Source organism: Oryzias melastigma, linkage group LG14 (assembly GCF_002922805.2).
Source record: "Oryzias melastigma strain HK-1 linkage group LG14, ASM292280v2, whole genome shotgun sequence".
Classification (NCBI taxonomy): Eukaryota; Metazoa; Chordata; class Actinopteri; order Beloniformes; family Adrianichthyidae; genus Oryzias; species Oryzias melastigma.
In genome coordinates this window covers 21,838,275-21,853,987 of record NC_050525.1, presented here as the reverse complement: position 1 = coordinate 21,853,987, position 15,713 = coordinate 21,838,275, and the positions used below count along the sequence as shown (strand labels likewise).

The window sequence follows — 15,713 nt, the reverse complement described above, 5'->3', positions numbered from 1 at the left end:
ATGTGACTGACAGACATGCAGAGTAAATCCTGAATATAAATGAAACATTTATGATTGAATGCATGAAATCCCCATCTCTATATATTTTTCTGTTACTGAAAAACATGTTCTCCTTAAATTTGTAATAAATCCTTTGCATTGCCATGAAACCATTTTGTTTATCGCCATTACCCATTATTACAAGGCACACATCAGTATTCTGGATTTGAAATTGCATTTCTGAGCATTTTCTTTTTTGAATCGTGAATCAGAAACAGCTGAAAAAAAAAAACATTTTGAAAAACATATTTGTGACAAGGAAAATACACTGGGTAGGGCCCCAAGCTCAATGGAAAGGAAAGTCAAAAGTACAAATAAGCTTTATTTTTTTTCATTTCGTAATAGTTTTTTTCCAGGTTTCAAATTTTCATTTGTTTTTTGTTTTTTTTTCAAATATTCAATTTTATTTTTTCAAATTTTCAGTAATCCTTCAAGTTTAAAACTTCTTTCAATTTTTTCCCCAAATTTTTATTTTTTCCCCTAAATTTTCATTTTTTTCTTTCTTAAATTTTCTAAATTTTTTCCTTCTTGAATTTTTCGAATTTTTTTTCTTTTTACAATTTAAAAAAAAAAAAATTAAAATTTTCTTTTTTTTTCCTTAAAATAAAAAAAATGTTTCTTCAAATAAAAAAAAACGTAAAATTTCAACAACAAAAAAAATCTTCAAATTTGCACTTTTTTTTCTCAAATTTTCAATCTGTTTTTTGCTCTTTCGGTGAATCCTGATTTGACCCCGTACTCCCTGCTCTGAGCTGTCAGGAACAGGGAGGGGAAAGGAGGGTGGGGTATCACCACATCACTGGTCCCACCCACAATTCTTAGGGGATTTTCTAATAAACTCCTGTTCTCCATACAGGAACCTCTAAAGGTCTGACAGGAGACGAGCAGCTCCCAGAAAACATCACATCTGACTCTAAAGTTCAGGTTGAAAAACAGAACTTCAGAAACAAACCGAGCACAAAGAAGAACCACTGACCTGAACTCCACCTCAGAACTGCATCCAGTAAGACTGACTCGCGGTCTCACCTGGACCCAATTACCTTTAATGAGCTCTCCTTCATATTTCTTTAAACATCAAGGACAAATTAACATAATTATTAAGCTAAAAGTTAATGACATAAATTGTAGTGATGCTAAAATAATCTTCAACCACTGCTCATCATGTTACAAAATTCTGTATTGGTCACAATGTTCTGAAACAGAGGCTGACATTTTTCTTTACTCTTTTAAAAGTACCCGAACAATTGAAGACTCTGAAAAAGAACTTTGTGATGATTCAATAAGTCTTGGAGGAGTCTGTAACCGCATCAAATTGTTAAAACAGAACAAATCCCCAGGAATTGATGGATTAACTTGTGAATTTTATTCATCATTTTCCCAGCAGATGGCGCCCTTCCAATTGAAAGTTTACAATGAGAACGTTCATACTTATGTTTTGGACTTGCAAGCACCAACAAATCTGATAAAAACAAAAATTTATCCATATTTTACTTTAAAATGGAAAAACTTTTAATTTATTTTCTTTAGTAAAGATAATAATCTTTCGTCTCAATTTTATTTAATAAATCTTCTGATTTTGTCGGTCAAGTATTATATTTTCAAAACTAGATTTAACGATAAAGCTCCCAATTTTTCAGATTTATCTGCCCAAATTAGATTAGATAGTCTATTTACCCAAACAAAAAAGCAATTAAAACATGCCATCTTGCTCAGCTTTATAATTTGATATAATTTTATTTATGTGTGTTTCCCCCCCTGGCGTTTATTTTGAACAATTCATGTACAGTGTGGTGGAAAAATTGTTAGATCGTCAGACAGTTTTAAGAATGTTTATTAAACAGAGCGGAGAAAAGGTCCATGCTTTGCAAGCATGGAAAAGTCTGCAGAGTTCTGCCTGTAATGAAGGAAGTTTCTATTTTATAGAGTCATACAAACAACTTTAATCAGGAACGTAAAATAGGAACATAAGTACCATATCTCATATGGACAGGATGTACTAATGAAGTCAAAATGTTTATACATCATGACAGAATGCCGTGGCAAGAAACTGAGGAGGAAATTTCCATGACAGGTTGGCCACCCCTGCTATGGATGGAGGCAGAAATCAGCTTTCTTAGCAGGTTGTTTGGGGTTAAACTAAAATAATGTGAAGTAAAAAACAGTGAAGTACTTGCAAACTGTCCAGGGTGTAGCCCATCTTTGCAAATCAATAGCTAGAATAGGCTCCAGCAACTCCAAAAGGGATTCAGAAAATAGATGATAAAAAAAGGAGAAAAAATTGATTCATTTTAAATGTTACAAGCAGCATATTCTCTACACAGTTGAGCCAAACTGAAAGCTTTTTTTTTTTTTTTAACCAGGCGTTAAATATGTAGAACTGAGAAGACAAAAGGTGTTTTCTCAGGTAATCAAGATGAACTTTTGTAGCCAAGCTTAAGTTAAAAAAAGATGTGCACAATAATTGCAACTCATGCTTGATTAAATGAGTGTGAACCCCCGTCGGGTTACAGGGACTTGCATGAACTTGCCCGTCTTCTCTGGGTCATCGTTGTTTAGGAAAATTCTAGAAACCTGATGAAAGAGATTTCATGTACTAAACTGTAGAAACCACATTTAGCAGCAGACTGATAGCCAGATGTTCATTTGTCAACAAGTTACGTGCATGAACACTAGCAATTGATTTAGTAGAATAATGGATCAGTCTTATATATATATATATATATATATATATATATACACTGTATATATATAACAAAGAAACAAAGAAAAACATGCTCTTTGAAAAAAAAGACCCTAATATTTTTATAATTTCCTTTGAAAACACATTTTAAGAAACTATCAAGATACCTGTTTGTACGATTAGTAATGTTGTCTATTGACCTGCTTAATACTTAACACTGTTTACCTGTTATTGACTTTTTACGTTTTCAAACTACAATGAAAAATAAAAATTTGCTTCTTGCCCTTCCCTTTCAGGGAATTATTCAAACTTAATGTAACAATCATTGTATTTCATAAATTCAGTGTGTTGCGTGTGTTAAAATATGTGTAAATAGGTCACTTTATTATCTGGAGCAATCATGTCAGGAATATTGGATCTTTTAAAAAAAAATCTAATTGATTATTATATTAAATATTAATTAAATTAGATCTTATTGTCTTTTTTCTTTGTTATTTTAAGTAAATTGCTTAAAATCAAATAATTAATCAAGCAATTGTCTATTTAAACGTTTGTTTTCTAATTTAAGATGTCAATGGTATAAGAAATACCACAGCAACTTTCCAATTTAGACACTAGAAACAATCAGATTATCTGATCAAAACTTCTAAAATTACAAAAAGAAATATTTATTTATACCTAAAAAGTAAACACATAATAATACTAAATCAATGTAAATATCAAAAACATTTATCAGTCACTAAATACAGTTTCAGCAAAAGATTCAAGTAATGTGGTAGGAGTACCACAAGAGGGCGCCGTGACTCTCCCAGAGACTGGTGGGATGTTGACTGATGAAGATGTCAGGTTGATAAATAAATAAATAAATAAAAAGGAGTTGTAAACATTAAAGTACATAGTAGAGGTAACCGAAGTTCTTATCGCACACCCTCTAGATAAATATGCTATGAATTTTTAAATAAATATTAATAATAAATAAATAATAATTTTAAATAAATACCAAATTGGGAAAAAGAAAATTTCACATTAAAAAGTCAACGTTTGTACGAACGGTGTTGCGGGACTCGTGATAGTATAGTTCCCCGCACAGACCATCCTCCCTTTCGGTGTACCGCCCAGCACCAACCCGGATATGCAGTTTCTTTCATCTTCCTCCTCTTTTACAAAAACGCCCCCACAACTTCATTTCCCAGACTGCACTACGGTTAGTGTTTGGCCAGGAGGCGGGGTCTTCTAACTTTCCTTTTTTTTTCTGTTTGAATCAACAAGTTGCCTGCACACAGAAACACGCAGTACAAACTCCAGCAGACCTCACAGCCGCAGGGTGTCACCGAGTCTCCAGAACCTTAACAGAAGCTCTTCAACGAGAATGTGACATTTGGATCTCACGGACACCCCAGCCACAATGGACGGAGGAGAATAACTCGTTTTAAATAAGATAGTTTATTTTAAAAACAAATTGTGTTATTTTTTTTATATGAATAACAGGTGAAGATAAGGGGTTATTGGTGGTCATTTTTTTCTATTTTCGTTTTATTTTTTATTTTTATTGAAGCTGAACGCTCGCGCCGTAAACCATGGCTCTCTCGAGGTTCAGCAAAATGTTCCGTATCGACACGAAAAAGAAGGGAAAGCAGTACGAGCACGTCAACCGGGACGTGAACCCCAACGACATGTGGGAAATAGTCGGGGAGCTGGGCGACGGCGCGTTTGGGAAAGTCTACAAGGTAAGGCAAATGATTGGCAAATCACAAGACACCTGCCAAACTCCAGGATGTTCTCCCACCTCAAAGTTTCACCTTTTCTTTTCAAAACCTCTTGTTTTTTCAACATTTTTTAAAAATGAGTTTTGGCTGCATTTGGCTTTTTTTTTTTTTGGTCGCCTTGTGTTTTAAAGGTTTCTTGCGTGGGGTGTGGTGGAGCCATGCCAGTTTCTTGTGGGTGCTGGTGACATGCTTTATGACAGATGACAGAAGTATGTTGTTAGTCCTGACTTTAGTCACACTGTCGTCCCGGCTTTGGTGTGAAGCAACAACCTGCTTTTGCTAATGTTTATGGAATGTTTATGGACCTTTGTAGTTGATTCATGGGTTTCACTTGTAAGCTGCTGAATCTGGTCTTAGAGGAGTGTGTGGATCTGTAGTAGAGCTGCCACAAACAATTATTTTATTAGTCGACTAATCACAGATTATTTTTACCGATTAGTCGACTAATCGGGTCATACGCAAGGTGGACGCAAAGTGCACATTTTAACCATCATTAGCTTTAAACTAACTAAAAAGATGATAGTTTATGAAGCTTTCAACTAATCATACAGCTTCTGTTCTTTAGATTCTGTGATTAAAACAAGATAAAATCAAATGAGAGAGAGAGAGAGATAAGGAATATACTTTACATCAAACTCATTTTGACAGGTGACCTTTGACCCTACACCATCCCGTTTTGACAGGTGCCCCACCCCTCAAGATGATGTAACAATTTAAAATCAATTTTATATATATATATATAAAGGGTATATAGGGTCAAAGGTCACCTGTCAATATGAGTTTGATGGAAAGTATACTCCTTATCTCTCTAATGAGGTTGGCATCTGAAACAAGGAACTACTTTTCACAAAAGATAAAGTTTTGATCCCACTGACTCAAATAATGAAAAAAGTGCATTTTTTTGGTGCTTAACCCTCACAACTTTGTTTAACTTTACTACACTCTGACTCCATATAATATAAAATAACAACTATTAAATTAGTCGTTGACCATTTTAATAGTCGATAAATCATGGCAATCCTAATCTGTAGATGCTCCCAGTTGTTGAGAACAGAGAAAGTCCTTTTTTACCCCTCCCAAACCTCAGCAGCAGCAGGACTTTTGGCCCAAAAGGAGGTGTCTGATCTGGTCAGTCGGACCACAAGCCGTCTGTGTCTCCATGGCCTGCTGGAGCACAGTGAATGTCTTTGACGCATTTGAGGAACAAGTGATGCTCAGTGGAACTCTGTGCAAACTAGATTTTTTCCTTTTTTTTTTTTTTTTTTAAGAGAACTACTTTATTTGCAGGTTTTTGTTTTCTCTGGAAAGTGTGCACAGCAGGAAAGACTTACGGAAAAAAATGTTTAACCTTCCTGTCACCTACCAAGTCTCCATATGAAAATATCAAAGTGTATAGCTAGAAAAAGGCTTCACTTATGCCATATAAGTGGTCAAACAATCCTTATTTTAAAGACCCACTCCAATCATCTTTGGATCAAAAGTGTTCTCAACTATTTAACACCCGAGCTCTAGTGTTTATGTTCTTTGATTTACTCTAACTTTTCAATTGTTAACACGATCAATGTCATTCTAGTCGATTCTAAAGATTCAGAATCGACTGGAATGACGTTACTTTATGTAAAAGTTTTTGTGTTTAAGCGCCACTGACAATCCCTCAGGTGTTAAAGGGTTAAATATGATTTTTTGCCAAAGTTTTAGCATTGTTTTCTAGGACATAGTTGCTAAAGGACGGAAGTATTTCATAGGAAATTTGGCTCTGAGTTGCGGACCGAACTGTTGGTGTGGAGAAAGCCCCTCCCAGTTGCTTGTAGCTCTTTGTTTACATGGTCGCCCACTAGCTTACAGCCCCTCACACCTCCAACCTAACATTTTCGGTGCAACAATAATGGAGAGGAATATCATTGCTATTTGACGGTGCAGTTTTGAACCAGATGAGAAAAACGAAGACTTATGAATCTGTTGATCTACAAGTGGCGGAGCTACTTTTGAAAGAGTGGCAAATCAGAATAGACTGCCATTATAAATAAAAAAGCTCCAAAATACATATTTCGAACAGTTTTATTATGGTTATTGTTATTAATCAGGGAGGTCCCAATCCATGATCGGAAATTTGGCCCGATCACGTGGTTGATGACTTGATCAATATCGGATGTTTTCCACCGATAATGATCGTATATTTAAATTACTCTTATTATTATCAACGCTTTATATTTCAAGCTTACCATTCCGGATAAATACTTCACTAGAAGTCTTCATGAACGGATTACAAAATGTTGTTGCTGTAAAATGTACCAGAAAACAGCAGCAGTTTAAACAGGAAGCTAACAAAAACCATTAAGGTCAAGCTAGCTAGATGTTCACAGATTCAAACGTCCGGGATCAATAACTCTTTTACAAACGCTTTAAACTAGCAAAAAAGTGTCTCTATTGGTTTGTCTTAATGTAAACAACAACATATAAAGGCATTTCAACAGAAAATGTTGTGTTTAATGTTAAACTCTTTGTCCTGCTGAAAGAAGAAAAATGAACCACTACTGTGGTAATAAAACCAAAAATATGATGTATCAAGAGCTTAAAAAAGAATTGCTTAAAAACAAAAGATAAAAAAACTAATAAATGGTTTTAGTGATATCAGCTTGTCCTAAAATAATGCTAAAATAGTCATTCATTTTTAAGAATTTTAAATGGGGACAGGAATCACATTAGGTTAAAAATGTTCAATAGCTCTAAAGATATTAAAGCTAAAGTCTCTAAAGTTTCTCACCTGAATAATTATCACTTATAAAACTAGAAAATAGTTTTTTTGCTCTATTTTTAATTGTTTATGAAAGCTTCTTCAAAGATGTGTTCTATTTAAGTTTTTAATGATAAAAGAAGGTTAATGAAATACAAACGCAACACAAATCTGTTTATTTGATTTATTCATGTTTTAAATGTGTTACAAAAGTATCGGATCAGGACTCGGGATCAGCAAATCCACAAAATCCGGGACATCCCTATTATTAATATAAAATCCATAAAACGTAAATCTTGTTAATAATAAAACTAATATTGATTCAATATTTGGAGACGGGGGGAATAGTGGAGCCCCCCATAGCTCCACCCCTGCAAGTGAATGCATCCAAATGGAGCAGGGAGGTAATGATCTGCTTTAGTATTTTCTACATCGTAAATACTTTTTTTTTTCAACTGGCATTTTTTCATCTGCTCCTGATTCAAAGTGATTGGAATAAAGCAATACTCAGAAATGCAATTTTAAGTTTAATTTTCTTTATATATCAGAAAGATTCAGCAAGAACATGTTAAAAACGCAATTTTTATTGGAGTGGGATATTTAAGTTTTTAATGTTCAATTTGCATCCAAAAATGAATTCCGACAAAATCTGCCATCTAAGTTATAAACTTCAAACAGAAAAATAAATCTAGGCGCACGTGTGGCAGTTGGAGAGATTTGGTCCCATTTAAGAAGCTGGACCTTTGAAGTTCTGTTGATGTCTTTGCTCTGTTTGTCTTTTCCTGTCCAAACATCAAGCCTCTGCTTTGACTTCAGTTTCCTCTCCTCAAGTAAGCCGGGCGGCGGGGAGACGGCTCCACACCTGCATCTGTCTTAAGGGGGTGGGAGTGGGGAGCACACGATGGCCAAGACAGGAAATGGTGGGACAGATACTGCATTGCAGGGACCCACCACTTCCTCTTGCAGCTCCCAAATCTCCGAATAATCAGCTCTCGTGTGGGAGGGAAGGAGATCAGATGTCAAATCGCACATGTTTTTCTTTTGTTAAGGTCTTGGACTGAGCAGACGTAAGTTGGGGGGAGTTTTCTGCTCAAAGTGAGACTGTTTGGGGAGGGGGTGTGACAAGAACGGAAAAAAAGTTGCCACCAGCAGTTCCCGTTTGTATGTGAAAGGCAGTAGGAACATCATGTGGGTTTTTTGAAGCTGCTGAAGTTTTTACCTCAAGCAAAGAGACTTTGTTTCAGTGAGATTAAACGGATCTCTTGTCCTGGAGATATAACGTCTAACTGTTAACTTTATCTGGAGAACAACACCTGCTTTTTTTTTGTCTTATTCACCTGCAGCACACATTTTTGTGCAGCTTACAGTGGGAATCTAAATTAATGACAAAAAGCCTTTTACCCTAAAGGGTGACACCTATATAACACACTCTCTTTGACCTATTGTAATGCCCGGTTTATATTTCATAGCATTTTGCAATTGCTTAGATTACACTGGTCGTGAGGTGTGAAGTGTGATTTAAACTGATTAAATCATCTGCGATTGGAATTTTATGTCCGTAGTGCAATTGCGTGCATAATTCTCCATTTAGCCTATGCTTATTTAGAGAGGTTAGAATACGCAAAGCTAACGCAATCCAGAAAATTGCAGTCTCCATGTCCAAGGATTTCAAAGACAAGGGCCACTATTGCTGAATTCTAAATACAAATAGGGTTAGACAGTTTTTCATTCGGACTCAGTTCCAACAAATAAAAAAACTCAACATTTTCACTGCTTATTTGCTTTCTAATATAAGTATAATTTCAGCTATATTTGATTAGGATATGGAACAGGTGCCAAATAATTATATATCGTTGTTTTTGTTAAGTTGAGACTTATAAAATACGAAAAAGAACCCTGATGCATCACTTACCTTGACTTGTCGACTCCATTAGTTTACCACAATCTTATAAACTTTACTTAAGAAAAATAAAAAAATAAATTATCTCTACATATCACTATAAATACAATGACAAACCAGTGAAATCCAAAAACATGCTTCATTGGTTAGATGGTTACTCTAAATTGACCTCGAGTGTGAATGGGTGTGGGATTGAGGCCCTGCGACAGACTGGAGACCTGTCCATGGTGTATCCTGCCTTTGCTAAATTGCAATGGTGACGCAATATGATTGATGCAATGGCCAATTGCTATGGCTAGTAAACCGGGCATAGCTCTTCGACTGTTAACTCGATCAACGTGAATCTGCTGGATTCAAGATGACGAGTCAGAGGCGTGGTCCACGGGCAAGAGCAAGAGCACAGGCTATCCACCTGGATTCTGAAATCTCCCTGGGCGAGCGGAAAAGAGAAACAACAAGTGAATCACACTGCACCAAACAGAAGCACAGATAATTAAATAAAATAAATAACGTATTTTAAAAAGAAAAAGTGTTTTCTTGGAAATATTTTCTGGACAAGTTTATTGGAAAATTTGCCTCTAAATTGAGGATGGGACTGATGGTGCGGAGTAAGGCTTCCCTTATTTCCCATCATCCTTTTGTTTATACTCTCCCTCTAGCTTACAGCCCCTCTCAACCCCAACATAACGAGCCTAACAAAAATGTTGAGCAATATTGGATTAATCCAGCCGTACTTTTTTTTTAACCAAGTACCAGCCTGGATTAGGAAAATTATGCCTTACCATTGTAGGTCCTGAGTCACATCTACAAGATTTTTGCAACAGGATTTCTTGTTGGCTCCTGATTAACGACGATTTAAATAAAGTAATAGTCTGAAATACAACTTTAAGATTAATTTTCTTTATATATATCCTCCATGAGAAAAATGCTACAAGAACATGTAATTTCTTCACTGTTCGTAGATTGAGCTCACTGGAACCATTTCCGTAAGCCTTGGGCTAACTTCTGCTCACTTTGGTAAAAGAGGCCAAGCGGAACATTCAAAACTGCCAACTTGAAATCTCATTTGTGAAAGAGGTTTTCTGTTTCTCTCTTAGGGCACTTTATTTCTATGGGCTCTTTTGCTTTCAGTCAAACAAAAGGAAGTGTTGACAGTGTCTTTAATTGCAACAAATGTTTGGCATTTACAGGTGTTAAACCTGTTCATCTCTAACGCTGAGTCACATGAAAGTATCAAAACAGTCCTGGGTAAAAAATAAGCTTTAGTAATGGTGGTGGTGGTGGGGGGGGTTTCTAGCAATGGAATTATTGGTAAGTTATAGCAAACACTCAGGTTGAATTTTGAGACAAGGGCAGTGAGCTTTTTCAATAGATAACGTCACTCCCCACTGGCCAGTTCAGCCGGTTCAATTGGTGACAGTCATTCAGTATCGGCTATGTCAACAGCCGGATTAATAAAAGTATCAACCTTCACTCTTATGGAGCTACTTTTGGTTTAGGCAGAGGAGAAATGCTCAATCTCAAGTCCCCTTTCATGGATTTGGAGGCTCATTTCTCATTTGGTTTGGCCTCAACCTACTGTAAATGTCAATAACACATACCTGTACTCTATAGACAAATACTTTTTATCTCAAGTTTATGAGGTCATAGTATCCAGACATTCTTGTGGATGTGTTGTGGGTGGAGCACAAAAACGTAAAACCATTTTTAAGCAGTTTGTTCATTTTCAGTTCACCCTCATAGACTATTGAATCAGACTGAGAACTGTGTGGGTTTCAACCACCGCTGTTTTCCACCTAACTCTTGCTCATATTAACAATCATGGCAGAGGAATGCTTTGCTTCCAGTTTGTCACAGCAGAATGTTTTTTTTTCCTTCTTCATATCTCATCTCTACAAGTTTGCACTTGCTGGAAGTGTGTGTCTGGCTGCAGCTGAGGCATAAAACAGAGAACTTGTGTTGTTCTTATTAATTAATGAGCCACGTGCCAGTGAGCTCGCTGCCCTGCTGCTGCTGGGAAAAAAATATTCCAGAGACACTATTGAATTCCTAATGTCCCTTTGACTGTAAACAAAGTGCATTGCCAAAGCTGAACTGTGTGTTGTATATTATATGATTTTCTTTTACTTTTTTTGCGTTTTGAAAGAGGAAAAACTGCTGGCTTCTGTTGACTTTGTTTACAGAAAAGATAAATTGTTAATGAAAGATGTCATCTCAGCCTTTAGTTCTCATTAGAAGCAATGTGAGGACTGTTGTTTATAACTACTGATAGCGAAATAGATACATAGCTATGATTAAAATTGTTTTTCCTTGTCGAAGTGAAAGAAAAACAGAGTGTGGGCATGTTTGAACTGAAGCATCTTCTCTATAAAAGGAAAGCCTCATGATGGAAACGACGCTCTCCGTACTTGCATGAACACCACAAGACCGAGAGTCTGGGCTTTCCTTAGTCTAATCTCAGGGAGCAGCCCAGTCCATGCTAACTGATAAGGGTTGTGTTGGGTGGGTGGGGAGTCCCGATGGAGACCCCCTTGGCACTTGCATAGAGCTTTCCACCGTTTTAAACGGTCCTTTTGAACTCTGTAACCCTGACAAACAAGGTTTTGGCTTTTGCTGATGTTGTCTGGATCATACTTTTTCCACCTCCATTCACCTGTATTTTCTTTCCATTATCTAATTTTGTGGAGCACTGTGGCATCTTGAAATACCTGTTTGACTTTGGTTTTAGTTTCGCGCTGGGTACCTGCGAGTGTAACTCGCTGCAGATTGCCTTCGTGTGGGCTCCATTCCGGAAGCTTTTGCTCATCTGTCATGAGATTCATGGTTTTGAAAGGCAGCATGTGTATGAATTTGAATGATCTATCTGTTAAGACGAGTGCGAAGTGTCACGTTTCCTGCTTCTTTGACCTGCTTTGCATCTGGAATGCGTCACCTCAAGACTGAACGAGAAAGATTTTGCAATCTCAAGCAAAACTCTCACATCCTTCAAAGCAGGGCTGTCGAGCTCAATCGCACAAGGGGCCAAAATCCAAAGCACACCTTAAGTCACGGGCCGAACAGAAAAAACATTTATTAAACACTCTAAAACAACATTTTTAAAACTTTTTAGTATAATTATGAACTAGGTATATAGTATTACCTGTGATATTAAGCTAGAGTGAATGCTGTAAGCTGAATTTGACCGCTGAAGATTCTAGTGCTGATAGCTGAAGATTTTGAAATTGATGGCTTAAATGCTGAGGCTGATAGCCAGCTAAAATATTAGCTAAATGCCAAATTAGCCTAAAAAAGCTTAAAAAAAAAAAAGTAGGTTAGCCAAAACAGCTAGCATGTAGCTGAAAAAATAGCCGAACTTTGAAATATCCAGAAAAAACTAAAAAAAAAAGCCTGAATTAGCCAAAACGGCTAACGTGAAAATAATAGTCTAACTCCAAAACAGCCTAAAAAAAATTAAAAAGAAAAGCCTAAACCAGCCAAAACAGCTAGCATGTAGCTGAAATACTAACTAAGCTTCAAAACAGCCAAAAGAAATCGTAGTAAATTGCAAAATTGTCCAAAAAGCAGGCAGAATGCCATTTTTTAAAACTGTATTGTTTTATATAATTATGAATATTAAAAAAGTAGGAATATTACTCCAGAATAAAACAGCTTAAATCTTAAATAACTTTCAATATTTTACTCTCCATGAAATATATATTTAGTCAAAATTATAAAAGGTAAATGAGCGCAAGATAATGTTGGGCTGTTAATAACAATAAAATAAAATGATCTAGAGGGCCGGATAATTACTCTGGACTTCGACACACATGCTTTAAAGTGTCTTCTTGTTGCTTCACTTTTTGCAACTGTTTTTGTTGGTGAGTCTTTGAACTGCTAAAATTTAGCCTGTGAAAAGGGGCGGGTGGGGTTTGTGGTCAGTGAGATGGTTATGAAGGAAGGAAGTTCTTGCTTGGTTGGTAAAGTTAGTCAAAAGAAATGAAAAGAAGTTCTGTTTATGTTTGTATTACTTCATCAGGTGTTGGGTTGTATTTTTACCAACTATCTTTTAACCCTTAAACATGTGAGGCATCACCGGTGATGCTTAAGCACAGAATCTTTAACATACTGTAACTTTTCAACCATTAACACGATCAACATAATTCCAGTAGATTTTGAAAAGCGGCGCGAGTGTTAAAGGGATAAGCAGACTTTTTCCTCAGAGTTTTATACTTAAATTTCACAACTTTCCTCCTGTATCCACTTGTCACGCTCTTGTTTTTATCACACATGTACCAGAGATTGAAAAGCAATAACTCCGGACAGATCTTTAGGGCTTGTACAAACCTGTTTATGCTCAGGACCGCTGATCAAGTCTTCGCAGTGCATGGGTTTCCCTAGAGGCTAATTTGAATACAGCCTCAGTAAGGCAAATTGGATTGAGCTGGACCACACAATCTGAATCAAAGCAGAGAAAATTTAAATGGATTTGTACTGGTTTACTTTATCAATAGGGTGTTCTTTTTTTAAATGATATGATAAAAAGCTTTATTTATCTTTTGTTGCCAGTAGGGGAACAAAATCCAGATAATAAAACATCAGTGCAGCGAACACCTCCTTATAAAACTTTATTAGTTTTAGAAAACAGGTTTGACTTCTCTCCCATCTAAACCAGGAAGCTTACTTGAGATGTTCTAGAACTGAAACAAAATGGTAAAAAGAAAAAAAAAACGTTTGTGCAATGAGACAACTCTAGCTGAAGTATAAAACATGTCATATAGAAACTCCAATCTCACCCACCCGAAAAAAAAAATCCTCTTTCACAATAAAACCCACTTCCTGTCAGAGCAGCTACAGACATTTGTGCGTTTCAAGGAGTGAATGAGGAGAAAGGTCGTTACTTTTACTGGTTGCTGTCAGGGTTATGTAGGAGCTAAGAGCCACATTTCTGTTCACAGACACAGGAGGGCGTCTAAAAGGAGTGGTGGTTTACAGGTTTATGGTGAGGCAAAGGTTTTATTTATCAAGTGGAGCCGATGGCTTTTTCTAAGCAGCTGAAAATACACCTCAGCGTGCAGTGTGGCCTGTCGAGGTGAATGACCTCTGGGAAAGTTCTGTAATCGGCCACAGCAAGCCATCTGGTTCAACAGTTCAATGACATGTTGGCTTATAGCTGCTATCTTAAGTTGCATCTAATTGTTAAGATTGACATAAAAAAATGATGGTTAGCATATTTTTCTTTAAATCTAGACCAAGTGGCTCATTTGGGCTCCTGATCAGCTTTAGTAACCATTAATACGTTGGTAAATAAAGGCAAAGTGGTGAAAGTTATTGCTGCTCAGGTTGACAGATTTCTGAAAAAGACTCAGGAGCGTGTGCACTCGTCTGTGTTTACTTCCTCTGTCAGTAACCACAGTTTATTTGGCTGATTACACAAACGCATGCAGCATCTGCCTTTGCAGTTTATTCACCCTCCTGGAAGAGCTCTGACAGATGATGAAAAGAGTCACAATGGCGAAGGTGACGAGCAAATTTGTTCTAGAAGATTGATGAGCTCCGCAGGAAAAAAGTCTGCTTTCACACTTGCGTTTAGAATTGTAAAGATACTTTAAAAAAAACTTTTTAAGGTTTTGGAATCATGCATAAGGACTTCTTTTGAAGGATGACGTTTAGAGTAGAAATGACTGCAGCTCATAAAAAAAGAAAAAAAAAACTAATATTTTAGGAAATATAACTGGTAGTTTCAAATATATTACAAACCGTGAATGAGCATTTTTGGACAACATGAAATATTGAGAGAGCACATTTAAAGCACATTTATTTCATTAAAATAAAGTAAATATCCTTAAGTAGTTGTGGTAACTGAAAACTTTACATTTAAATATCTAAATTTAGATTTGGAAATGGTTTATTTTAAACAATTCAAGCTAAATGCATATCTATACAGAGTAGGGATGGGCGAAATATCAATACCAGTATTGGTATCGGCCGATGTTTTGATTATTTGACTGTCTTCATGTCTATATTTATTATATGTAGACTTGAAAGGATGCATGTTGTTCCTAATTGTTCCCGGGCAATGAGTCACTGTTGAGCTAAAGTTACATCTAATAGACAGTAAATGGTCTGAATGTTTCAGATATATTTTCAAAGTTTTAAAGTGATACTTGTTCCTACAAGACCCTTTGCTATATGTTAAAAAAGTCAAGTATAATGTGATTGTATAGCAATCATATAAACCCAAACATGGAGACATGATTACCAATGTTTTTGTTGAACTCTCCACAATTAATAAAAGCAACTGATTTCTCAAAATCTTCTGCGTCTTCCATACATTCTGAGTGAGATACCCACAGACACCATTCGTTAAAGCGATCATCCTAAATGCATTTTTTCTTCATTTTTTTAAAATAAACAAAAGTTCTAATTGTCTTTATCCTGCATATTAAACTCAGTTTTTCATAAATTTTTCAAGAACTGTCTTACACATCAGTCTAAATTAACATTATTGCATATTGCTGCTGTATATGTACAGTAGGGGTGTGCCAAAATATCGATATTGCGATATATCGCGATATTTAGTCCTGCGATCGATTCTCGATGGGTTCTCACCAAGTA

General features: G+C 36.1%; 1 protein-coding gene and 1 long non-coding RNA gene across 2 annotated transcripts in view; one reads left to right on the top strand and one right to left on the bottom strand.

Annotated features, from left to right (window-relative positions):
* Positions 1–1,199, bottom strand: part of LOC112140317 — an 8,290-nt gene extending 7,091 nt beyond the window's left edge. The window contains exon 1 of the long non-coding RNA XR_002918153.2: positions 1,016–1,199. This is a non-coding gene — a long non-coding RNA (uncharacterized LOC112140317). The remainder of the gene's footprint in view (positions 1–1,015) is intronic.
* A 2,731-nt stretch (positions 1,200–3,930) lies between these two features.
* Positions 3,931–15,713, top strand: part of stk10 (serine/threonine kinase 10) — a 43,408-nt gene continuing 31,625 nt past the window's right edge. Inside the window, exon 1 of the mRNA XM_024263179.2 lies at positions 3,931–4,446. Within this exon, the coding sequence (XP_024118947.1) occupies positions 4,297–4,446 (150 nt within the window). The 5' untranslated portion in view covers positions 3,931–4,296. The remainder of the gene's footprint in view (positions 4,447–15,713) is intronic.